The sequence below is a fragment of the Charadrius vociferus genome, unplaced genomic scaffold (genome assembly GCF_000708025.1).
Source record: "Charadrius vociferus isolate BGI_N301 unplaced genomic scaffold, ASM70802v2 scaffold125, whole genome shotgun sequence".
NCBI lineage: Eukaryota > Metazoa > Chordata > Aves > Charadriiformes > Charadriidae > Charadrius > Charadrius vociferus.
Window position 1 is genome coordinate 1,771,123 of NW_009649036.1, and position 25,839 is coordinate 1,796,961.

Below are 25,839 nucleotides of genomic sequence, written 5' to 3' on the forward strand. Positions count from 1 at the left end.
GGCTGTCAACGTCTCCGTGCAGACAGGTACGGGCGGAGCACGGCGCGGCAGGTGCGCGGGGGGCCGGGAGGGACGCCAGGCTTTTCCTTCCCGTCCCCTTGCTGCAGCCGGCTCTAAGAGGAGGAGGGTTGATGCGTTTACAGCTGCTGTAAACTTACCGTGCTTGCTGAATGCAGCTGCCCTGCGCTTGAAGTCTCTTTACCCCGCTGCCTAAAGTTAACCATCAGGCTTGAAAGGAGAAGGTGCTGTGCAGAGAGCGACGCGGTCCTGGGAGTGCATTTCTGCTGCTCCTCAACCCCTTCAGCTGCCATCCAGCAGAATGCTTTAAGAAGTTGTTGCCTGTAGCATCCGTTGTGCTCTTGCAAACCTGTTGGCATTGTAGTTCCTCAGGTGACAGCTTATTTACTGTGTTTAAAATATAATCAGTTTCATGGTAGGTAGATCCTGTTCGAGGATAGCTTACTCTTTCAGCCCGTTTCTGTACCTTTATTCTGTCTAACCAGAGTCTAAAAGTCAGAAAGTAAGGCTGAAACTTCTTGCTTGTATGTTTTCCTTGAATACAACCAGTGAGGTGTTATGATTTTTATGAGTTGTGTGCAGAGCACTTAGTGTCGCATCCATGACTGGCTGTAAAAATGTTCCAGCAGCCTGACAGAGTGCTGCCAAGGAAAGCCCCCTTTCTGTGTGTGTGTTTGTGTGTGCATGTGAACAACTCGGCTGTGAAGCAGCAAACGGCACAGAGCCACTGGCTGCAGTGGCAGAATTGGACTCTTTGTACCTGTGCTAGTGTTTTCTTAAAGATGATGAAATATGGTATTGTCCAACATCTGACTAGTGGTAACACGAGACTCAAACCAGAAATGTCTTAAATGAGGTCCATTATTAAATTCCTCCCTTATTTGCTCCTAAGGTCTTAGCTTCGGAGAAGTATTTTGTGGTATTAGTATTGAAGATTACATCAGCCAAATACTTGACAATCACCGGTTCAGAGACATCGCTTACTGTCAGACCCTTTTACCTACATTAACCATACAGATGCATTAAATACCCTCCATTAGTTTGCTTTGGTAATTCAAGTTAAAAAAAGTCTAGTGACAAGTCTGGTGGTGTGATAGCTATATGGTAAGCACAAGCCATGTCACTTGGTGAAAATGAGTAATGGTTTCTGTGCAGACACTGATTTAAATCAGTGTCATGCATCATGAGAACAGTTTTTAATATTGATGACTTGTAATTTGAAAATTGAAGGAATAAATCAACCGTTATCAGAGTGACAGGTATAAATCACCATCTTTGCAGGATGGTAGAGATCTAGTCTTGAACACTTCTGTAGAAGTAGAGAAAAAGATACCACTTTAGACTGCATTTTGATTAATGCATAATCATTTAGACAGTAACATTGCAGGACAGCGGAGATCTATTCTTGAATGCTTAGGTAGAAGTAGAGGAAAAGATACCACTTTAGACCGCATTTTGATTAATGCATAATCATTTAGACAGTAACTTATACATGTCATTTATGACTTTTTTTTTAATCAGTAAATAGATTTTGCAAGACTGTACGATGATAAAAGTGATTGGAAGCAACTGCTGATAATAGTCATATTATGAAGCTAACATCAGAGTGAAAAGACTGATTGAAGTTTAAGCTGAAATACTGCAAATTAGTGGACCATAGTGGAAGTGAGGTTTGTGTTTGGATTTTGGATAGCAGAGATTAGTCAAAAGCATGAAATAAAAATAGAGGAACCGTGGAACTTTCCTGCGAAGACGGCTACTCGGATTACTCCGTGGTTCCTCGATTCCCTTGATTCACGTACATCCATTGCATTGCTTGATCTTGTTTAAAGTACACAATTAACTCCAAAATTTGTCAATTTATTTTTTTCTAAAGAATATGCAGGGTTTGTTACTCCTGTCAAGAACCCATGTTGTACTGTCAATACTACGCATTTCAATGCAGAATGAGGGAGGATTATTCCTCTGTACTGTTCCACTAGGGGCAGCATTTTAAACCAGCTTTCTGGAAGCTCTTTTTCACCTGTTCCTTTGTAACTTGATGTCAGTAGTTTTGTTTTATGATCTACTGAGCCTGAATGTCCATAGGCATGTGTTCCTGGAAACTATCCTGTGAATATGGAAGTATGAGCGATATTTTCAGCCATACTGTAAATAAAATTCCCACTGATTTGAATGGTAGCGGAACTGAGCTATCATGGGCTATCTAAAAATATGATGTTTGACCAGTAAGTTTCCTTTCCTGAGTCCTTTGTCTAAGAATGATGGGCTAAGCCATCCCTTGGAGGTGCCCAGCTTTCTCCACTGATTATAAAAGGAGCCTAGGTTAAACCAGACACCTGGAGTTTAGGTGGTTGAAGTTAAGTGAGAGGAATCCCATCTCATGTGTTCACTTTTGCAAAATGAGGTTTTGAACATCTGTATTGTCTTGATACAATAAATGTACACAGACAAAGTTGCAGATTTGTTTATATACCTAGTTCAGAAACTTCAACTTTTTGCCCATATTCAGTCCTGCTAAAATTTTCATGTGCTCATTCCTGTTACAAGTTCACTTTTCATCATGTTTCTTGTACAAAGTGCTGGAGTAGCTAAGCCCATAAAATCCAGAATATTTTGTTAGATTTTGAGTGTGATCTGTTCTGATTAAGGACTTAAGGTGAAAGCGATGAATAACGTGTACTGTAGTTACAGTTGTCACATGAAGGCTTGGAGAGGACCAAATCCCTAACTTAATTTGACCTTTTGAGTATTTAATTTCACATTAAAATCCTAGTTATGAAAATGAGTTAAGTCTATGTTGTTTGCAAGTTTGATATTCCCATAGAGTAAGTATGCAGCTCACCCAGACCGCATAAACTCTCAAGTAACACGAGACCCTTTGTGAATCTCGGAGTGAAGAAGCAGCTTCTGTTTCACTTGTGTATTGAATAGATCTGAAATCTAATAATGTATGGAATACTGGTATAGTAATCCACACTGGTCCACTGAGGTGGAGTCTGTTATGTCTCTTTACTCAAGAAACTTTGATCTATGAGTTATCAATTTAAAATGCCAAGTATTTAATCCTCTAGAGCAGAACTGAAATAGGTCCTCCAAAATGATGGAAAATACAATCATGTATGCACCATATAAGCCAGGTATACACAGGTATGCAAACACACATATGATGTTGGCAGTTGTGCTATTTTGGTAGAATAGGAAATGAAGAAAAACCTGATAACACCATTTATCAGCTCTGAGCTACAGATAAATTTTCCACTGCAAACCTGAGATTACAGATGTTAGTAGGCACAAGCCTTCATATTTATTTCTGAACTAAGATTTACCATTTGTTATGGTTTTTGAATGTATATACCTAAAACACCACATCAAACCATCCAACTAGTCAGCATGCTTGATATTCTAAAGTTGGGACAACACATGCACCTGTCGATCCTTTCAAGTTACCTACTTTAGTGTTCTCAGTAAAACTATTTTTGTGACTGAGAGCTGCTCTATGACAAAAGATGGGAGGGTTGTGTATTTCTTGATTTCAGATAAAATACTTTTTAAGTTCTCAGTTCTCCAAATGTCTGTGCACCAACATAACTGTATTTCATTGGTGTATTTTCAGCGAATGACTAGGTCTTTAATTAAAATTCTAGTTAAAAGCAATAGTGTATGAACGGATCCTAAATTGCAGTTAAATTTATGAATTTCAATTCTGAATTGAAATTCAGATGTGAAATCCTGGTCTTGAGAGCCATGAAAAACAACTTGGCAATTCCCCTGCTTTCAAACATATCTTCTAAAATAGACTTATAAAAGCTATTTCCAACATTGGTTTCTACAAAAATATTGCAGTGATGTATTTTGTTACCGCCTAATCAAAGTGGTATTAAGAGAACTAAACACTTTTTTTTTTTTTTGTCAGAAAAATTGCTAAATAGTTGAATGAAAAGAGGTTAAAAATTCTACCTTCTAAGACACAGTCTGGTAGAGTATTTTTTCTATGGTAATATGTAACTCTGTAAATGCCAGAAGCATGGCTTGGCCATGTGTTCACTCCTGTAAATTTCAAATTATTTGGGACAATTCTGCTTTATTAGGCATCTGTAGGAACAACTGCTGTGCCATGGCTCTGACTATAGGCTGTATAATCTATAATCACATAATGGTTATGATCATTGTCTCAAAAAGCAGAGTACAAGAAGAGTATAAATAACCATTTGGCCTCTTTTAAAGATTTTCTAGGTTGCATATCATCCCAAAGAAATGAATATTTGTACTTAATAAGACCAATGAAATCAGCCCTCTTTACTTAATCTTCAGAAAAGTCCTTGTGAAGTAGGTTATTGTTTTATGAAAAAGGAAAACTAGGAAAAAAATGGATGATTTGGTAGGAAGATGGCTGAGACTGGAAGTCAGGAATTCCCCGTTACTCAGTCCTGGGCTCGTATATCTCAGCTATTTTTGTTCTCCTGCATAAGGCAGGGGTGTTTCTGTGCATACAGGCTGTATTTGGTAGTTGTTGTTGGGACTGGACGTAACCATATCTGTATTTTCTATAAAATGTATCTATAGCAGCTATGCACACAACACGAAAATGGAGGTGCAATATAATTCAAACAACATCAAGTCTTCTGGAAGACTCCTTTGTAGACCAGGAGACATTAATTCATATAGTATCAAATGGTATAAAAATATCTTTGTGAACATATTTTATTTCTGTGATATATCAGTGTTGTATAGTTGCCAACAGAGACTTGTATAACAATGTAAATGGCTTTTTAAGTGTTTGTTTCCATCCAGGGCTCTTTCAGCCCAGGCACTTCCCAATCTCATTGTTCCTTTGTTCTAGCGGATGTACAAAGCACTGAGTGTTTTGTTTTCTGGACCAGATAGATTAGATAAAGTCTGATTTTCTGAACTTCACCTTCTAGGCACGCAACTCTCTTCTTTGCTAATGTACCTTAGAAGACAGATTGCTCAAGACAGTATAAGCGCTTCTAAAAATTTAGGAGGTGTCTTCTTTTGTAGAATTTGGCAAATAATGCAGATTACAACGTTGATTACTTTTGCAGGACTAACGAGCAGTCAACCTTATTCTAACTTTGTCAGAGTGAGAGTTAAACTTCTTGATAGTTATCATGGCTGTTCTCTTGATATCAGTCAAATTAAAACTTTTTCAGCTGTCTGTGTATCTGACCATATATAGTGCTGGAATTTATTTCAGACTCCCAAGGTTTGACCTTTCTGATTAGAACAATTGCCTTCAAGGAACAAGTTTGTACCCCCACTATTCACTTTTGCCAGCATAATAGTCTTTAGTGGCTTAGTATATATTATAGGTGGAGCTGGTAGTCAAGCCTATTGTTAAGATTTCCTGACACTTTTCATTAAAACCTCCCGTCTCAATTGCTGTATCTGGGTGAAGTTTTAACTATTTGGCCAGAAGTTTGATGTGCTTGGTCTTTGACTTGAGTTTTAGGTTTTGTTTGGTTTTGGTTTTTTTCAGATTTAAGCAGAGTTAGTTTGGCCTTAAAGAAAGAGGTCAAGAAAATAAGATAGATATTTTTATTTATTGATTTTGTTAATTTAATTTTCATCTCTTTTTCTGAAGAGCACTAGCATCTCCGTGGTCCAAAGCAGTAATCTGAATTTAAGCAGAGACCTGGGTTCAAAGGGACACGGTACTTTTCACAGAGTCACAGACTGGTTGAGGTTGGAAGGGACCTCTGGAGGTCATCTGGTCCAAGCCCCCTGCTCAAGCAGGGCTACCTAGAGACAGTTGCCCAGGACGATGTCCAGACAGCTTTTGAGTGTCTCTAAAGAGGGAGATATTCCCTTGAAATTCCTAATATACCTGATTGACAGAGCATAACATCAAAACCTGGCACGACTATGTTCTCAGCAAAGCTTTGTAAGAAGCAATTAAACCCTTTGCCCTGTCCAAGCTTTGAAGAAGAAACAGCTTAAAGGCTACCAGCTCCATGATACTCCTACCTCTGTATTCATAGGGTGGGGGTAGGTTCGACTTTGTCCTTTCAGCCTTTACAGTGCAAATTTTAATGATGTGATCTCACACTCTTTTGTCTATCTTGTTCAGGGAACCAGGCAGCAATGACTGCATTGGAAAAAGAGTCTTATTCTTCTGTGTTTAAGGCACTGTTCGTATGGAGACCTCAATTCTCAGCCTGGATGCACCATACACTCCCTGTCTGATGCTAGGCAAGAGTAGCACAGAGTGTACTCACATGGAAGCCAAATTTAGTTGTTAAATTGTTAGGAAGCCTTTATTCTTTAACTCATCAACTTGTGAATGCTTGATTTTGCTGCTTTGGGTTGTTTTGTGATACCTTTCTAATATGCAATTGCTTAACCTTGTAGGGAGACATAAATGTCAATGCCTTAGTACATCACCATGTAATACATTTCTTTTGATTTGTGTGAAGTCTTGTGAGTGGTGAAATAGACTTGGAGAATATGAGCAACCAGAGTCTTGTTTGGTCTATGTTTGCTGTAATTTTACCATAATTTTAGAGTTACCGTATTTTACAGGTGATTTTACTTGAGAACTCCTTAATAAACAACATAATGAACACTGAGTTTCTCAGAGAACTAGTACCAATTAAATATAGTTCCTAAAAGTTTATCCAATGTACTGTTGTGTTTTTTGTTTTTTGTTTTTTTTTTTAATTTATATGAATAACAGTACAGCAGACCAGAAGCATATTCTATTGGAATCTGTTTGAAGTGGTTGAAGTTAATACTAAAAGCAAAGGATTGTTGCCCTTAAAATTGTTTAAATGCTCATGCCCATTAATGACAAAGCATTTAGCGTGAGTGCTAGGAAACAAAAGCCACTGACACCATTGTATCTATAAAGCTACATTACACTGAGGCATTGAGTGTAATTTGCTGGGTTTTCATGTTTGCTGTTTGTTATTAAAGTTGTTACAGCTTTTTTTATCAGCAGATTTCCAATCTTATTTTATACATCCACAACTGGAAGTATTTTTCTAGGAGGGGGGTGGGTGTGAGTGTGTACACATATACAGAAATAACATTTCTGAGCTCTGCAGGACTCTTGCAGACAGATTTCAGTGATACAATGTTTATAAATGTCAAGAAAAAGACTTTGAAAAGCACTGGCAACGTCATGATGATAAAGAGGGAGAGTTTTGGAAGTTTTTTTGTGCTGTTGTGTGAAACTTCAGACAATCCCAACACAAGGAATACTAGTTTATGTTTTGTGGTTTTTGTTTGCTTGTTTTTTTAACTACAGATCCTTTACCACCACCTCGTTTTGAAATTAATAAGGCCAAAACTACACTCACAAGCTTACAGGTTCAGTGGGATCCTTCCTCAGGAAAGGTGGACTTGTATAATCTGGTATTATTTGACCACGATAATAAAAAGATACAAGAAGTCTCCATACCAGGAAGAATTTCAAAAACGGAAAACACTTTTTCCAGTCTTATCCCTGGGAATAAATACAAGATTGTCCTCAGTGCAGTTGCTGGAAATAAGAGTACCCCGGAACTTCATATAAGTGGATCTACTGGTAGGACATTTACTATAGTTCATCTAAATAAAACTACTTACAGTATTGGGCAGTTCTGCATTTTGAAATTAACAAATATATATAATTCTTCTACCTGATAAGAGAGATGTATATATGTAAGTATATATTGGTTATATGTAGAAATAAACAAAACATGAATCTTTGACTAACATAAAGAGGTGTTTGTGAAGAATGGAGGCATGTCGTTATGATGTATTTGCATATAAATTTGGGGTTGGATTTTCACTAACCCTAAAGAAACTCAACATATTTCAAAAGTACATCTGTTCAAAATTGCTGAAATCATGGAGATAACCATTAGGCCTTAAACATGTGGGTTTTATTCCAACAGTTCCATCCCCTGTGAAAAATATTCAGGTCAGCGTCAAGACAGACACTATTCATGCTTCATGGTCTCCTGGCTCTGGGCACGTGGATCGTTACAGGCTGGTGTTGCTGGATAATCATGTCCCAGTTCATGAAATTCACCAAGAAGATCCTTTGACCTCGTACACTTTTTCAGGACTTACAGCGGGACACCTGTATAGCCTCTCTATCATAACCCAGGCTGCAGGATTGGAGAGCAGCAGCTTTCAAACTGTCAGGACAGGTATGATTTCAGAATTCAACACAACAGAATAAGAAGCTGAGGCCATAATCTAATAATATTATATGGCATATTTCAGAATAGTAAATGATTCATGTTCCGTGTATATTGCCAGACTTCAGTGGCTGAATTACCGTTGCCAGGTATTTCTCTCCAAAGGCTACAGAGGGAGTTAGAGACACCATAAGCTTCTTTACTTCCCTAAGTTACCATTGCAGCAAAGTTAGCAGCTAAATTAGCTTTTAGGGTGTCTGCAGCTAAATTAGCTGCACTGCTTAATGTAGGCAGCTCCATTAAACCTGTAAAGTTAGGTGTTAACAGTCTGATCCCAAGTGCCCTGGTATCACCTCATATCTATGAAAGAGGTTCATCTGACTTGTTCAGTGAATTGAGGGAGTGTGTAGTCTGGTTATTTCACAGTATTGAAGACAGTTTAACTCCGTTGATTCTTATTTAGCTGAGTGCAGACATGGACAACAGATTTTCTATTCTCTGAAGTGAGAGGGGTCATCATAAGAGGTGTCACTCTCAGCAGCAGAATATCTTAAACAGGGCTGGGTTCAGTTTCACTGTGACCAGGCTTTAACCTTTCACTGTTAAGGCATAATTATTCATACTCCATCTCATATAACCATTTAAAAGCAAAAGTTAACTATTGCATTTTGTAGGCAGCAGGTCTTATATGTTCTGTGGTGGAAGTATTTTATTCTCTTTCTTATTTTCTTTTTTTAGCCCCAGCTGGAGTCTTAGATTTGACGGTGACTAACGATGACAGTTTAGATGCTTTAAAAGTTAAGTGGAGAAGACCTTCAGGAAACCTCAATTTCTATAATATCACTCTGTCTCATCTTGGATCAGTTAAAGAAGTCAAAACTCTACAGCCACCGGTCACAGAGACTTACTTTGACAAGCTGACTCCAGGACGCCTTTATCAGGTTACTGCCCGCACAATCAGTGGTGAACTGTTTACTGATCGTATGGCAACTGGCAGGACATGTAAGTCTTCTGCTTCAGTAAGAACTTTGTAACCAATGCTATTTTTGCCTACACTGGCCTTGTAGAAAATCATTGTAAGAGACAAAATGATTTGGATTCCAGGCAAAATAAGATAAAGAGCACAATATTGTTCCGGGAGTACCCCTTCCTGACTCTCTGGCAATAGTTAATCTGGCAGCCAAAAGCAGGTCCAGCATAGCTTGGGAGCAGGAAACAATAATGCTTTTGGACCTTAGAGTTGGGTGAGTCTGTTACAAAACTGTTCCACGCTACTCCACTTCTGACCAACTTTATTATCTTGAATTCAGCTCAGCATAGTATATAAAATGAGTTACGTTATGGGGAAGTCTGCATGTAGTCAAATTGTTAACGTATCTTTAAGTAATTTTACAAGGTCTAATATTATCCCTTGCTCCAGGCACAAGTCTACAAATAGGAAAAGATTAGGTCCGGGCTTTCTTCACAACCAACGGCATGGATTAAGGAAGGCACGTGGCAGCCTGGGCAGAGCTGGGTTATGTTTTATTTATCTTCTTTCAGAAGCAGAGTTTTCTTTCAGGTATCTCATGTATGAGTTTTGAACCTTAAAAATCCTGGCATAACTGTCCCACAGCATTACTGGCCACAGAAACATGTCATCTTCTCCACACCAACCCAGGCAGAATTTAGATGGGAAAAAATATATAAGTGGGTGAAGAATACATACATAAATTGTTAGCAGACTCAGAGCCAAAAAATAGAAAATGTGTGTGTGTGACAGAGAGAGCAGAGCATTTATTTCAGAGAATATTTATCATCTGCAACTAAACATCTCACGTGAGAGGCACATCCTTGACATATCTGGCTGCTACCCCATTCTCAGTGCAGGCTGGAAGAGACCCGAAAAGCCTTTCATGTCCAATAAAGTACAAAGCTGGACCAGTTACATACACGTCTTTTTTGTTTGTCTAGCCTACCATTAAAGACCTTTAAGGTTACCATTTCCATCTGAAGGGAGAGCTTCAGGCCCTCACTGATCCCCAGATTTGTGACCTAGACCCAGTACTTTCAAAGCTGGGGATCTAGAAGTCCCATGTCCAAGGATGCTGATCACGTGCAATTCCTTCCCTTGACTTTTCCATAGATACCAAGAGCTCTGAAAACAGAGTCACTTCAGCAGAAGTTTTGTGGCCTAAAGATAAATTTCTAAATCCAGGCTGTCAGGTCTACAGATACTGAAGGGGTTAGACTCCTAGGATCCCTCTGTAACTCAGAGACAGGTGCCCAAGAACATAATCTACATCACTGTGTATTGAGAGGGTGTCTACGGCAGGAGAACCTGCTGAGGAATGTTGTGGCAGGGAATATGGACATCTCAGGGACTGAAACTTTGCGCCATAAGGGTGTAATGATGTTCAGCCAGTCTGACAAGGCTGAACTTTGTCTGTTATGATGTAAGTACGTCCATGCTTCCTAACAAAACACTGTGTGCTTTTATCCACTCACTCAGCAATTGAAACACATCTCCCATATGCACTGGTATGTCGGAGATCTAGATTTAAAACCTAGCTATGCCTGTGGGAAGTGAAATCGGTGTTTTGTGGTACTGGTAAAAATCTCTCAATACTTCGCTAGGTACTGAGCAATTAAATATTAACTAAGAGAAAACATGAGAGCATGGTTCTAGCCTTGTAGTTTACAGCTAATACTTGCCGATGATCTCAGGGCTTCGATTTCTGAGTATCTTAACACTAAGGTATAGGTATCCTGGCCTAAGGGTCTGCATCTGTCTTCCAAACTCCGCTTGGTGTGGTTAATGTTTAATTATTCTATGAAAATCGGAAAAGCTTCAGTTGTCCAGTGTGACCTGCAGCAGTAAGGCAGGAAGGTTGAGCATGTAAATTCAGGACCCTTGAAGTGGAGGACAGGATTGAGTGGATGCTTTAATGAACCTCGGTTTGAACCTCAGTGCCTTACAGCTGGTAGGGACTAGAACATACAAAGCCTTTGTGGAAGAAGCCATCAGATTCTGCATTTCTGCTCCTGAGACCAGAATTTGGTCCATAGCGGCTGAAGTTTTGGCCTTAGCTTTGAGAAATTGTTTGACAGTTTCTAAGTGAACTTATCTCCAGGAAAAAGCTGGGAAGCTAACTGACAGCTGCAAGATGCATCCAAGAAGTGCATGGAGGAGATTTTGCCTGCCTTAAGAAGGGTTCCCTATTTCTGAGGTCAGAAACCAACAGTGAAAAAGGGAGTGGTTTGTGTGTGGAAGAGTAAAAATGATCTTTAAAATGAATGCCAAACTTTGTAATGTGTACCTCACGTTGCTCTAACTGATCCAAGTACTTCTGCAATAGCTATGCTGGAAGACAGGTTTTGCCAGCGTGCAACGTCTTACCAGAAATACCCCACTTTAGAATTACTCTCTCAATCTCTGTATTTCAGTTCCCCAGAAAGTTTCTGAGCTGAAAGCCGGTGGTGGTGGCTGGCTGAGGTCTCTACGAGTGACCTGGCTGCCCCCTGCGGGAGACTGGGAGAGGTACCGCCTGCTCCTGTGGAACCGCTCAGCCCTGGTGCTCAACACCACCCTCGAGAAGGACAGCACGGATTACCTCATCCACGACGTGGGCCTCATCCCGGGGAGGCAGTATGGTGTGGACATCATTGTGGAGAGTGGTGATTTGCAGAGCAAGACTAGCTGCACGGGGAGAACAGGTCAGCCTGCTCGCCTGGGAAGTGTGGAATTGCCAGACGTTCAGCTGGGCTCTGTGGACAATGAGGCAGAAAGAGTACTTGGGAATTCACAGATGAATTTCACTATTAATATAGTAAAAAGGACCTCCCTTGTAAACACCAGGGTTAATGGTTTTTAGCAGTTCTGTGAAAACTTTCAGCGTTATTTTTGTGGTAAATGTTTTGTTAGTGAAAGTTCTGGGAATTATATCACCATATGGTCATGACTGAGGCATTACACTACACGTACATTTCACGGTTATATTTTATAGCTGATTGTAGGCACCCTATATAGCTCTTAAAGAGAGCAATATAGATCGTCCTGGATTGTTCATCAGTATTTTCAGTGGCAAACTAGTTTCCTTGCCAGCCTGTATAAAGAGCATGAACGGTGTTAACAAAAACTGGCCGAGGTGTATGTTAGTGTGGCTGTTCCATAACATCCCAGTTCTTGCTCCTGTGCTCCACAAAGAAAATGGGGTTAGTCTGTTCAAGTCAGCCTTTCCAAAGGAGGATTTCCCCCACTTCAGGAACATGAGTGGAATTGTTTTGCAGCATGTTAGTCAAAACCACATCTGATTGCTTTAAATTTAAAAAAATAATTGCCATGTAATTGTTAATGGTTTGGCTCTATGAATGCAAAATAAGTGCAAATCAGAGGAAAAAGAAGACTTAGAGAAGGAGTATCAGGCAAGGCTCAAGCCTGAGCCTTATCTCACTGGAGAATGTGAGATAAGATAGGGCCATCCTGCTTTATTCTCACTCTTCCTTGTGCCCACCTTTCCTGCTACACCCCTAACTGTCATTCCCTGAGGGCTTCATTTTGTTAATTTTGCACAATGGCAAGACCAGTAGAAGCTACAGAACTGAAGCTTTCTCTATCTTCTAGCCAACTTGATCAGAGCAAGGCACATTTTCATCTTGCTTACTTTGATATACATTACAAATACCTTAATTTAAGTTTATGGTATTACTTTTAGTTGTCACAGCTAAGCGGTTAGAACATGGTCCAATAAATAATATCCAACAGTGGGTGTATAACAAGTGTGTTTGACCCACAGTCAGGTACATAATGTACCTGTTATGAAGCATAGGTATTAGGCCCTATTCTGACTTCATCTTCTCTTACATAAACCCACAGTCTTGGAAAGTGAGTTGTATTTCAATCTAACAGGGACAAAATCAGATCAGGGGACTATACTGGATGACATATGCCCTCTGTATGCATGCGTGCATACACACATATGGACACACAGAGAAATTCACTGATCAAATTCTTTCTTTTGTACCACTGTAAGTTTGGAGTGTCTCCCAGCTTGACTGAGATAGGAACCAGTGCAAAATCAATGCCTATAATTTGCGTCCTTGTTTGTTACAGCTAAATTGGTGTAGATCTGTTTTATGGTACATATGTTTTATATCCCTGCCTAGCACCCACAGTTCAAGAGGAAGCTCACTGACTTCATACCAAAATATATATCCTGACATAAGTTTAAACCTAAGCATTACAGCCGTAATGCATTGCTGAAATCTGCTTCTACAGCCCTTTACTGGAAGAGTAGCACAAATACTAGATTTGTAAGATTGACTTCCTAGAGAAAGGTAAAGAATCTCCTCGTGATTACAAATACTCTGTTGCTGTCACATTTCTGTCTTTAACAGATTCCTTACAGCAGCTTGAGATATGGCATGTGCATTCACTATGAAGTCCTATTCTCATTGTGATATTTGTATACTTTTACAGCTCCAGAGCCTGTTCTTCAGCTCCGTGTGAAGCACGCTAATGAATCTTCACTTAGTGTCATGTGGATGACCCCTGTTGCAGAATGGGACAGCTATGTGGTTTCGCTGGGAGACAGGGATCTTACTGTCATTAAAAAAGGGCTTGCAAAAGAAGCTAAGGAATTCACTTTCACTGACTTGGTACCTGGAAGAAAGTATACAGCTACCATCACTACCATTAGTGGGATTTTAAGCAACTGGACTTCAGTGGAAGGAAGAACAGGTATCATCCTTTCAAACTATTTTAATCTTTACTTCTGTTAACCGTTAACAACTTACTTTGCTTTGTAGTGAACTGAATGAACTCAGTGTCTAAATCTCAAAAGTCCTGAATTTACTTTTGTTTCCTCAGTAGAAAAGTTATGTTTCTGAGTCTCTCATTTCTGACTGTCAGCTATCTTGCAGTATTTATTTAAGGTTTTGGGGAAATAGATATGTAATTCCTGGCAAAACGCTTTTCTGAAATATTATGTCACATCTGATCAATCTGCATTAGCACAATATTCCATATAAGAAGAACAATTTTAACTGGATATCTTCAGGAAGGTCACTTCCTTGATTCAAAGCATTCATCATCTGGAAAAAAAAAACAAAACACACCACCACACAGGAAAATGTTGCTTTAGGGGAACATTCCAAGGTTGACAGACACAAAACATATGTGACCTTGAAAATGTATTTTGAATTTTTCTGCTGCTCTGATTCCAGAATCTGTATCTGTTACTTAGGATGATGACTGTGACACAAGGAAGGTCCCATTCCCACCCCCTGCAGAGCGCTAATTTTGTGCACGTGTGCAAGTTATAAACCATATGTGTTGGTTTACTGTGCTTGACTTATGCATTATCCAGTGCAAGCAAACTCTTAAAATGTAGCTCTGGTCTGTCACAGCACAGGGGAAAACAAGCTGCTGGTTTTTGAATCTAATCATGCCTATGGCTTGATAGTGGTCCTTACTTTAATGTTTTAACTCCTTCCAAGGCCTGAAAAGTTTGACTTACACTTTAATTTCTCTGCTATGTGATTAGATAGGTGCGATTTCACTTCCTTATGCCCCTTTAGGAGGCCTATTCAGGCATAAAGGTTACAGTGTCCCATTTCACTAGCATGAATCAACGCTTGAAAACACATCAGGCTGGGATAGTGTGGCAGCATTACATTCAAAGTGATAAAGAGCGAATATCAATGAATTTGAACATGGGTCTTAATAAGCATTCCAAACCTCTGAGTCTTCTTTGCAGTAGGACATCTTACTAGGCTTGCAAAATATTGCTGTAAATCTGACAGAAATAGGTTTTATATGCATCCCAGATTAGTCAGCTTCTACCGAAGCCTGAGGTATGACTAAAAGTGTCTTTAGCACAGAAATGTGGCGTTTCAGTGTCCTGTTGGAGCTTACTGTGTTATGGCAGCATTATAAAACAGGTAGGATTTTTGGTTCAGTTTCTTATCAACAGGACTTTTTTTTCAACTATGTGCCTAATTTTCTAGCTTTTGTTAATGGTTGCTAATCCAGTACTATGTGTGCAAGAAGGTTGATATAAAACAAGAGATGAAGCTGGCAATTACATTTTGTAAGGTTGATACATTCTTTATTTCAGTGGTGTTTAGTCATGTAAGCAAAAATACTTAGAAAGAACTAACTGTATTCCCTTGCTTTCACCAAATACTGTCAAATTAAAAAAAAAACAACAAAAAAACAAAAAAACACAGCAGGATTTGGGGTAAAATTTGCGCTAGATATTTTCACTCCTTTTGTTCTTTCTTTTTCCTTTTTGGTCTGGCTAGGTTCACCAGCTTATACTTAGATAAATTTTATGTTTGTTTAACAATTAATTCATCTTTTGATGCCAGAAAAGTTCGTATCCTGCGGATCTGTCATGAAAAGTAAAACCAAACCCATCCATCTCAGTTACGCCCAAAATTAAAGGGTCTGACACTTCTCTGATGTATATGTGACTGTGCCTGAGGTGTTCATCAAACTAGTTTGCCATTTAATAGGAATGAGACACAGGGAATACGAGAGGAAAGGGAGAATGGAAGACACAGACTGTATTTGAAATAGTCATCAAAAACCCAAGTGATTTCCTAAATTGATGGCTTTTGTTTAAATGGTATTTATAAAATGCCATCTCTTCCTGTTCACTGATCTTGAATCATTTTGGTCTGACTGAGAAAAGCTGTGCTAAAGCCTGAAAGACCTTTCTGTGCCTTAGATAGTTTCCCATAGACCACATCCCATCAGACAGGAAGCAGTCCACAGTTAGATTATTTTTAGTCCTGTTGAGTCTGGCTGCAAATTGGAATGTTGTTTTGAGGCACTTCCTCTGTGTGACTAAACTTGGGTTATTTGAGGGATTTTGTTTTGTTTTACTTTGTTTCTTCTCAGTAACATTATGACATTTTTTTTTTGCAGTGCCAGCCCAAGTGACTGGTCTTACTGTGGCAAGTCAGGGATCAACCAACAGCTTGTTCACCAACTGGACAAGAGCGCTGGGAGATGTAGACTCATACCAAGTGCTACTGATTCATGAGAATGTTGTCATTAAAAATGAGACTGTTCCCAGTGAAACCAACAAATACCACTTCTATTCCCTGAAACCTGGAGGACTCTATTCAGTTGTTGTCACCACTGTCAGCGGGGGCATATCTTCAAGGCAAACGATCGCAGAGGGGAGGACAGGTAAAAAGGATATACCCCAGCATGTCTTCTGTCAGTTCCTAAAAGCTGAATTTATTAAAGAGAATGCTCTTGTGATTAAGCCACTGGACTGAGAATTCAGAAGTACAGGATTTTCAGCCATTATAATTCCTGTGGGTCCAGATTCATGTTAACGTAGCTTTAAGGAGCTAACTGCTCTGCCTTCAAAAGGAACTCTGTACCACAGGATCACTCTGTAGTGAAGACAAAAATATGCCCTGGGAGTGATGTACAGCTGTGGTAGGTGAATCACGCCTTGGAAGGGAGTTTCTTGTTCCATTGACTAGATGGCAGCATAGGGCAATTGCTCCTTACTTAGGTGTGCAGATTAGCTACCTAAAGGTGGTGGGCTGAATTTGTGTCTCAGTCTCTCACGACCCATTCTTTTTCTCCAACCCAACATTAAAGAATGTCCACCAGGGTTAATTACTCGTTATGAGGCCCTTCTGTATTGCATAGGACAGGATTTACGTGTTTACATGGACATCTCATGAGTCATTAAACTTAGAGAATTGATGCAACAGAAAATCCTGTCCTATGCAATACAGAAGGGATTGTATTTAAATATCCAAAGGACGTGTTAAATAGAGGGAAAAATTGACAACACATTGCAATTTCACCCTTTATGTGGATTTGGCAAAGGCCAGGCATTCTGCAGTTTGCTCCAATGTTCCCCTTGAAAATAACCGTTTTCAGGTAAAAAGAAGAAAAAAAAAAAGGAAAGGATAACAGTAAAAGGCTTGAAGTACATAGATATATTTTGTAAAATCTGCTAATATTTTTTACTTTGACAGCTGATTGGCAGCCCTTCTACTGATGTAAGTTAGTTCAGTGCATCAGAGTCCAGTGAAAATGTGGCAGTTAGTTATGATTAAGGTCTGCCCCTGTAATAACCCTAATGATTTTGTACCTGAGTGATGGTAGTTGTGGCAGTGTGGAGCCTTTGAGCTCACCTTGCTGGCTTGAAAACAAATTGCATTCATGTTTTGGCCACTAGGCGTCAGAGAACTCATTGTAAATGAAACACATTCTTTTATGAGCCTCAGCTTCGTGCAAGCCTCAGTAGTTATTGCTATTACTAATGAATGGCAACTTGAGAGGATAACTCATCTTCTGAGATTTTAGAAATGTTGGGATCGTGCCACCAAAGACAATTTCCTTCACTGTACTCCAAAAAGCAGATGACTGGTGCTGAGTGGCGTCAGTGCAGAGCTTCTCAGGAGTCCCAGACTGCTTATTTTGCAGATTGGCATTCCAGACATTCTCACAACGATAGGAATTGGCTAGTTAAAGCTCTTCTGGTTTTTCCTCTTTGTTGCACAGTTCCTTCCAGCGTGACTGGAGTAACAGTAAATAACTCAGGTCGAAGTGACTACCTCAGTGTTTCTTGGCTGCCAGCTTCTGGAGATGTAGACAGTTATTTGGTAACACTCTCTCACGATGACCAGATTGTTCAGACTCTCACCATTTCCAAATCCTTCAGTGAATGCTCCTTCAGCAGCCTTACTCCTGGGACGCTTTACAATGTGATGATAACCACGAAGAGTGGAAAGTATGAAAATTATTCCTTCAGCCAGGAGCGAACAGGTAAAGAAAGCCTCTGAGTGAATCCAGTTGCCGTAACCACTTTGTATAGGCATTATCAATGATCTCTCAATATCTGACCAAACTGGGATGGGTGAGTAGGGGTTGGAGGGTCAAACCATAAAATTAGTCTTACTCTTATGCCCCAACTACTGCTTTATGTCATAGAAAATTACTTTAGCATGCATAAAAGTCATACATCAATCCTTGTGAGTGAGCAGAAATCTTTTATCAGTTTTGACTCAAATACATTTTCCTGCCCTTTACCCCTCTACTTGGCTTTTCAAGTATATTCTACAGACCATCCCCCTAAAAAGTTACTCAAACACTGAAAGAAGGGGATAGGAACTAACTACTAAAATATTAGTAAGGTGTCACATAAACGAGTACCACCCATGTCTATTCTTTTCGGTCACGTAACACCCATGTCTATGGTTTTGGTTATGCAGTGTTCAAGGAGATTATAACAGGAGTAGAGAAATTTCAGAGCAAGGTGGCAATAATGATGGAAAACTTTTTAAAACTTCCTCAAAGACTGAAAAGACTGAGACTTTGCACTCAGTAAAGCAGTAGAATAAAAGAAAGATGCTAAGGGGTGTTAAAATGACAGAAGGTATCAAGTTAGTGCAGTTTTAGTCTTCTCATGAAGTAAGTGAAAATCCAAGGAACAGCCATTTAAATAAGGAGAAACAAATTCAGGGCTAGTGCGAACCTGTGGAACTGACTGCTATAAACGAAACTGACCAAATTCCGAAAGACCAAAAATTGGGAAGGCAAACTATTGTCATATGATATAAAGCAGCATGGAAACTGCAGTTACTGTTTTAGAGGGTAGGGTATTGCTTAAATCTACATTGTGGTCTTTTTGCAACTTCCTCAGAAAAGTGGTAATTACCACAAATATAGTTCACTACAGCAACTCCTGTTACTTCAGGAAGTTATGGCTTTCTGAACTTTTAATTGCATTTTTTTCTTTCAGTCCCTTCAAGTGTTCAGGGACTTACTGTCAGCAATTCCGCCAGAAGTGACTACTTGAAGGTGTCCTGGTTACACGCCTCTGGATATTTTGATAATTATGAAGTGATCATCAAGAACAACAATGATTTCATCCAAACAAAAAGTGTCCCAAAGGATGAAAATGAATGTGTGTTCACTAATCTGGTCCCGGGGAGGCAGTACAGTGTCACAGTCAGCACAAAGAGTGGGAAATACGAAACTAGTGAAAGGGTCTATGGCAGAACAAGTAAGTAAACACCCTGGAAACATCCTGAGACACTCCAGGATTTTTTTCTATTTACCTGGGCTCAAAAATCTCATATGATTTTAACATAGAATGTTGAGTGTGACTCTTCGAATGTGTGTCATTCCAAATATGAACAGCAGTATTTAGTTTATGACCAATGTTTAAGTTGCAGACATATAGAAAGTGAAAGAAGAGACCTGTGCTGTGAACTTGAAAAGCTAAATCTTGAAATGTGGAAAACTGAAAAAAAGAATTGTACAGTTTTCCAGAAAAGCTTAGTACTTATGCTTGAGCTAGGCCAGAATGTACAAGACAGTTTTTTCTGGTCATGGAAATGTATAAGGAAGAAGATAGGCTAGACCTCACTCTACTGAAATTACTCCAAGAACAAGAGTTGGAGAGTGTGGGGCAAAAGTGATAAGGTGGCTAGTTGTGAGCCAGCAAGGATCTGGATGCAATCTCCCCGTTTTCACCTAGCACTGCATGTAAGCCAATGAGCCATGCTAAGAAACCAGTTTTATTAACACAGATGTAGTACTGGGCAAAAATAACTGACCTGTGACTGGCAGGAATTGGGAACTGAGCAATGTGGTGCTGCATCACATAGACAGCTTGCCTCAGGTCTCCGCTAGCTCAGGTCTCTTTGCACCACATATGTTGTACATGCAGATCATAGTCAATTTTTGTTGCCTATGCAAACTTCCTGCAGGCTCTGTTATTATTTGTTTATTATTTTTATGCTGATAGATTGTGGGCTCCCAGTTCTGAAATGGGACCTTCCAGTGTTAGATACGGTGCAGACCACAAACAGCAACCCTTGCAAATAAGTGCAATCTACTGCTTTTCCTAGGGAATGGAATGAAAAGTTTTAGCTCAGGACTATGGCTTCAGAGCTGTTATCTTTTTGCTGTGATCTGGTAATAAGTACTGAGAAGTTTCCTATCTTTCTTGTCACCTCTTCAGTGCCAGAGTCAGTGAAGGAACTGACTCTTAGTAACAGGAGCACAGAAGATCTGCAGGTAACTTGGTCAAAGGCTGAGGGGGATGTTGATAAATATGAGATTCAGCTCCTTTTCAATGATATGAAGATCTTCCCACCCATTTTCCTTGGGAACACGATTGAGGAGTATTGGTTCACAGCTCTGACTCCAGGACGTCTGTACAAAATTCTTGTCTTGACAATCAGTGGAGATGCACAACGTGCTACTTTCATAGAAGGCCTGACAAGTAAGAAATAATGTGGTATTTAAAAATGTGTTGAGGCTTCTCTAGAGGAAAGAATGAGGGGCAGAAAATCAAGGGAAAACTATGATCTTATTTGAGCTCCTGCAACACTGGCACAAAGACGGCAGATCTCATTGAAAATCACAGTAGTACTTCAGCCAGATTTGTCTGTGCGTAATAAACAAATGTCACAGGCACCAATATTTGATTATTGGCAAGTAATTTGATTTGTTGCATAGGAATGGTATTGAGATGTCAGTGTTTGGGTTTCTGTTATCCCATGCATGCCAGTTGTTTGCTTAGTATCTCTGGCTAAATCACTTAAGCTATTTTACGCCTCTGTTTACCCACCTGAAATGAATGGGCGAGATTAAGACTGAAAAATGCCTACTAAGTAAGTGTACATAAAAAGCTTTGATTTTCTGAGATGTTTCTAAAGCATCATTCGGAAAAGAGGGAGGTTATCCAGATAAAAGAACATACAATCTTTTTTTTCTGTTTAACTTACATTTTCTTTACTTTTCTTCTTGTAAACATATAGAATTGCTTTTCTAAAATGGCACAATCCTACATAAATGTCTTCAGCTTTACTTGTGTTTACCCATAAGTGAAATTACTTGTACATATAAATGTTCTTTGTCCTTTGAATCATTTGCTGTCACCATAAAAAAGTAGGAATTAAAAACTCTCAATCAAACAGGAAATTTGTGAGCAGGTGCCTTTGTGTTCCTTTTTTTTTCCAGTTCCAAGTGCGGTCAGAAACATTCACGTGTCACCTAACGGCCTGACAAACAGCCTGAAAGTGAGCTGGACTCCTGGAGGTGGAGATGTTGATTCCTACACAGTGACTATATTTCAGCAAAATCGTCAGCTTGATTCCCAGAGTGTCTCCAAACACGTCTCTGAACACATGTTTCACAAGTTGGAAGCTGGAGAGCAGTACCAGGTGGTGGTGCAATCTAACAGTGGCACCTTGCACAACAGCTTAGCAGCTTTTGGGAGAACAAGTACGTTTCTTTTGAGACAAGGAGCAAGTTGCACGATGTCTTCTCAGAAGATGACCCTTATTTAATAATGTTTATGAACGTACCTTTGGGTATGGGGGGACCCAGACTCACAAGAAGCATTTATCTCAAAGAGCATGAGTCCTCAGTCTTGCAAACACTTAAGCATGGCTCTGTTAATACCAGTGAGATTTGTCACATGTGTAGCTTTAGCTGGGTAAATGTGTGTGGAATTCAGGTCCCAGCCCGAAGTGTGCCTTTGTAGGATGAATGCAGTTCTAATCCTTCCCAGTCCTGTGGCTGTACCCATCCAACACATACATCTGCAGGGCTCCATATAGTCAAATACTGTGTTCTAGCAGAGCCCATTGCATGGTCAAGGCTTGTTAGACAATGTGTTGCCCCAGTATACTGTGTGTCAGGACACACAGACAGTGGAACACCTTGTTTTTAATCCACCCTCTCTCTTTAGCACATACATATGTTTGCTGTGGCCTTGACTTTTGTGCAACAGCTGCTGGCTAATATTTTCTATTCTGTGCACTATTTTGCACCAATTTACCACTTCTTTATTTTTCAGTTCTTTTTTACATGCCTTTCTTAACTGTTTCGGTCAGTTCATCTCATTCTACTTCTCTGTCTTTTTGTGATAATTTATAATTTATGTTTATCTCTTGCTTCTTCTGGACATGCCCAGTTCACATGTCCATGATGTTCTGTAACTTAATCTGACTGTATTTATGTCTAGCAATTATTTGCTTGTGCAAACACGTGCACAGATATCCCTTTTCCCACAAGTGGACATGCAAATGTGTAAAGATATTCTCTATTAGTTACTGTATTCACAGTTGGGTATTGAATGGTCTGTATTTCACCTGGTAATGTCCTGCCTTTTGTTGCTTCCAGTTCCAGCCTCTGTCCAGGAATTATTAGCCCATCATGCTTACAGCAGTCATTCCTTGTTAGTAACCTGGCAGAAAGCTCCTGGTGTAGCTGAAAGATATGACATTCTGCTCTTGAATGAGCAAGGAATCCTCCTGAGCAACAAATCAGAGCCAGCTACTGCCAAACAGCACAAATTTGAAGATTTGTTAGCCGGCAAGAAGTATAAAATACAAGTTTTGACAGTCAGTGGCGGACTTTTCAGTAAACGAGCAGAAACTGTTGGCCGAACAGGTAATTAGAACATCTTGATTTATTTATAGCTCCCTCAGTCAGATATCATTAAATACATGAATTGTCTGTGTATCTTGATTCTGGAATGTTTCCAGTAAGGACAGACTCCAGATATTTATGTGTTAATTTTCCTGTTATGTGCTTGGTATGTGAATCTGAAATTTGTTAGCGTAATAATGTGGCCATGGTTCATAATAAGGATATTAAACCGAAGTGCTGAATGCTTCCCTCAGTCTATCTGTTATGGAACTACATGAATGCTTTTTTGTCATCAAGTTTTTAATTCACAGTCTTAAGGCTCTTGGTGCAGTATTTGATGCGAGTACACACCTCTCAACTTAGAGCCAAGTCTTGCAGTCTTTACTCAATTAACACTTCATGTAGAAACTAATGGACAGTTCTGTGGGAGCACAGGCTGGAGAACCAGGCCTGCTGAGAAATACAAACATTGTATTGGAGAGACTCAGTGGCACCTCATAAATGCTTTCTCCTTGCTTCTGAAAGTTGCTGTTGACACTGCTTAGCTCCTTGTGGCTTAATTGAAATGTATTCCAGCCATGAGTTCTCTACTTTATTAAAGGTTTCTCTACTTTATTTATTAAAGGTTCAGCTTAGTGGCTGGACACTTTGGTATTTACTCATGCATTTATTCTTCTTTTCAGTTCCAGCAGCTGTCACAAATCTGAAGGTCACAGAGAACACCACTGACCGATTGTCCTTCAGCTGGACCACCTCACAAGGGGAGCTTGATTCATATGACATCTTCCTATACAACCCGGACAAATCCCTTCATGACAGGATTTCAGGAGAGCAGCACCTCCAGCAGTGTTCATTCCAGAACCTGCGGCAAGGCAGGATGTATCGAATGGTGATTGTTACCCACAGTGGAGACCTCACTAATGAGTCATCTGTCTTTGGAAGAACAGGCAAGAACATCTAAGAAAATCATCTGTCTCCAGTGCGGTGCTAATGAGGGACACCAATGAGCTGGTCTGATGCTCATGCTAGATTAGAGCAACTATTAGAAATATCAAAATTGGCTCTTATACATGAAAAGCATTAGAAAAAGAAGAAGGTCAATTTTGAATGATGTTGTTACAAGAGGAGAAATGAAGCAATAGTTCCTAGGTGCTCAGGTCAAGAGAAGAACATCCCAATGTGTGCTGCATAAGCCTTAAAGGAAAACAGCTGCCTCCCATCTTAAAAGCATTATTGGTCTATGAGTGGAAAAGACAAAAGGGCAAAGCAAGTAGGGTTAATGGGGTAGACAGTCTACCAGTGAAATAAAACTTGTCTCCCATGAAGATCTCTGGCTGCAGCTCCATGTTTGTTCAGCCACACATGGGAAGCAGATTTTTCCTAAGCAGCTCTAGCAGCCCTGGCACTCTGTGAAACCTTTCTTTATCCTCTGAAGCACTGTAGAGTAACCCCTGTGTACCACTGTGGTGCACTTTCTCCCACTACCTCAGAATTGGATGTTTCCAGACACTGACTGGAAAAAAGCTGCTTAACATTTGCAAAACTGTCTATTATGAACATTTCAGCTTCTTTTTGGGACAGTGGCAGTTCAAAATAAGAAAGCAAACTATTGAGATACACTTCCTGATGCTTTCTGGCATTTTGGCCAGCTGTGGTTGCTTTCTAGATCATTATATGGCTATCACTGTGGGATAAGTGTAAGGTCTGCTTGACCTTGTTACTTCTCCTTACCCTAATAATCTTCTACACAACATAATACCTATCCCCTTTTTTTCAGTACCGGCCCCAGTTGTTGGTCTCAAGGCATCGAACCGAAACACGACAGACAGTCTGTGGTTCACCTGGGGTCCAGCAGCAGGAGATGTTGACTTCTATGAACTGAATCTTTACAACCCAAATGGGACACAGAAAGAAACATGGCACAGGAAAGACCTGAAAGAGTGGCATTTCCAGGGGCTCATTCCTGGTAGGAAGTACACTCTGGTTGTGGTGACTCACAGTGGTGACCTGACCAACACAGCAAACGCTGAAGGAAGAACAGGTAAAAGACACAAAAGCTTTGGGATTTTTGTTTAGTCCCATCTTTCAGAATTCATATTAGTTCACAGCTATGCAACAGACTTATTCTGAGGGAAGATTTATTATAAGAGTCACTGAAGGTGTAAAGATAAGGGATATCTCTTAAGGGTATTAAGCCAATAGAGTGTGATTTTGTTCAGAACTGTGTTTCTTTCAAAGGTTCGGGAATATGTAATGTCTGTGAAAGCACCATCAGTGCACACGTAGTATCTGGCTGTGTATGCAGGATAATATAAACCACTTTGTGATGCGTGAAGAAAATAATGCATGTTTCATCTTATTTGTCTTGTGTAAAAAAATTGTTAAGAATCTCTTTTTCTTTTTTTTTGCCCCCTCTTTCTGTGTAGCACCCAGCCCTCCTAACACTGTATCGTTTACTGATGTTGCAAATACTTCTTTATCAATCACTTGGCTGGGTCCTCCAGACTGGACAGACTATGACGATTTTGAGTTGCAGTGGCTTCCAAAAGATCCCCTCACAGTATTCAATCCCTACAGCAGCAGTAAATCAAAAGTACGCATCATCTATGGCCTGCGACCAGGAAGACTCTATGAGTTCAGTGTCAGAACGGTCAGTGGCGAGAGCTGGAAGACATACAGTCAGTCACAGGCTGCAAGTGTGAGAACAAGTAAGTAACAATTTCCATTGCACCCAGCTGGAGAAGATGCAAAACTGTTAAAACTTCGATTCCTTTCGCAGTCAGTAATTTCCATTAATAAATTCATGAATGGCTGGTGATGAATTCAGCTAGACTCTAATCTGTTGCTGTGTGCAAGGTCAACTGTTTACAAATTGAAAATGGACATACATTTGCAAACTTCACATCCAGAGTGGGGCTGTTTTGGTTGCAGAGCCTGAATCAAGCAGTTTCAGGGGTAAAATAAGACTGAATATCCATACTTGTCTGACAGTAGGATATTGAAATAATCAAAATGTTTCTGAACAATCAGGCAGGAAGGATGAATGAAACCCTGCTGTGCTAGATTTGAAACTAGAATCAGTGTGGTTTCACTGCTCTGGGTTTCTATCTGTCTGTGGATCCATATCATCTCTAGCTGTCTCTAGCAAGCTCAGTAGCAGGCTGATTTGAAAAAGTGACCTGGAATTGTAAAAATAACTGAGCCTTGGCAAACCCTCATGTCACTTGAGGTGGGATTCAGCTCCAAATTGACATCTATGTTTAG

General features: G+C 39.8%; 1 protein-coding gene across 1 annotated transcript in view; it reads left to right on the forward strand.

Annotated features, from left to right (window-relative positions):
- Positions 1-25,839, forward strand: part of PTPRB (protein tyrosine phosphatase, receptor type, B) — a 65,169-nt gene that overhangs the window by 16,185 nt on the left and 23,145 nt on the right. The window contains exons 5-18 of the mRNA XM_009887830.1: positions 7,289-7,567; positions 7,920-8,177; positions 8,907-9,170; positions 11,595-11,864; positions 13,627-13,887; positions 16,081-16,347; positions 17,689-17,952; positions 18,929-19,192; positions 20,156-20,419; positions 21,160-21,423; positions 22,327-22,596; positions 23,259-23,522; positions 24,353-24,616; positions 25,002-25,283. Coding sequence (XP_009886132.1) covers positions 7,289-7,567; positions 7,920-8,177; positions 8,907-9,170; positions 11,595-11,864; positions 13,627-13,887; positions 16,081-16,347; positions 17,689-17,952; positions 18,929-19,192; positions 20,156-20,419; positions 21,160-21,423; positions 22,327-22,596; positions 23,259-23,522; positions 24,353-24,616; positions 25,002-25,283 — 3,735 coding nt within the window. The remainder of the gene's footprint in view (positions 1-7,288; positions 7,568-7,919; positions 8,178-8,906; positions 9,171-11,594; positions 11,865-13,626; positions 13,888-16,080; positions 16,348-17,688; positions 17,953-18,928; positions 19,193-20,155; positions 20,420-21,159; positions 21,424-22,326; positions 22,597-23,258; positions 23,523-24,352; positions 24,617-25,001; positions 25,284-25,839) is intronic.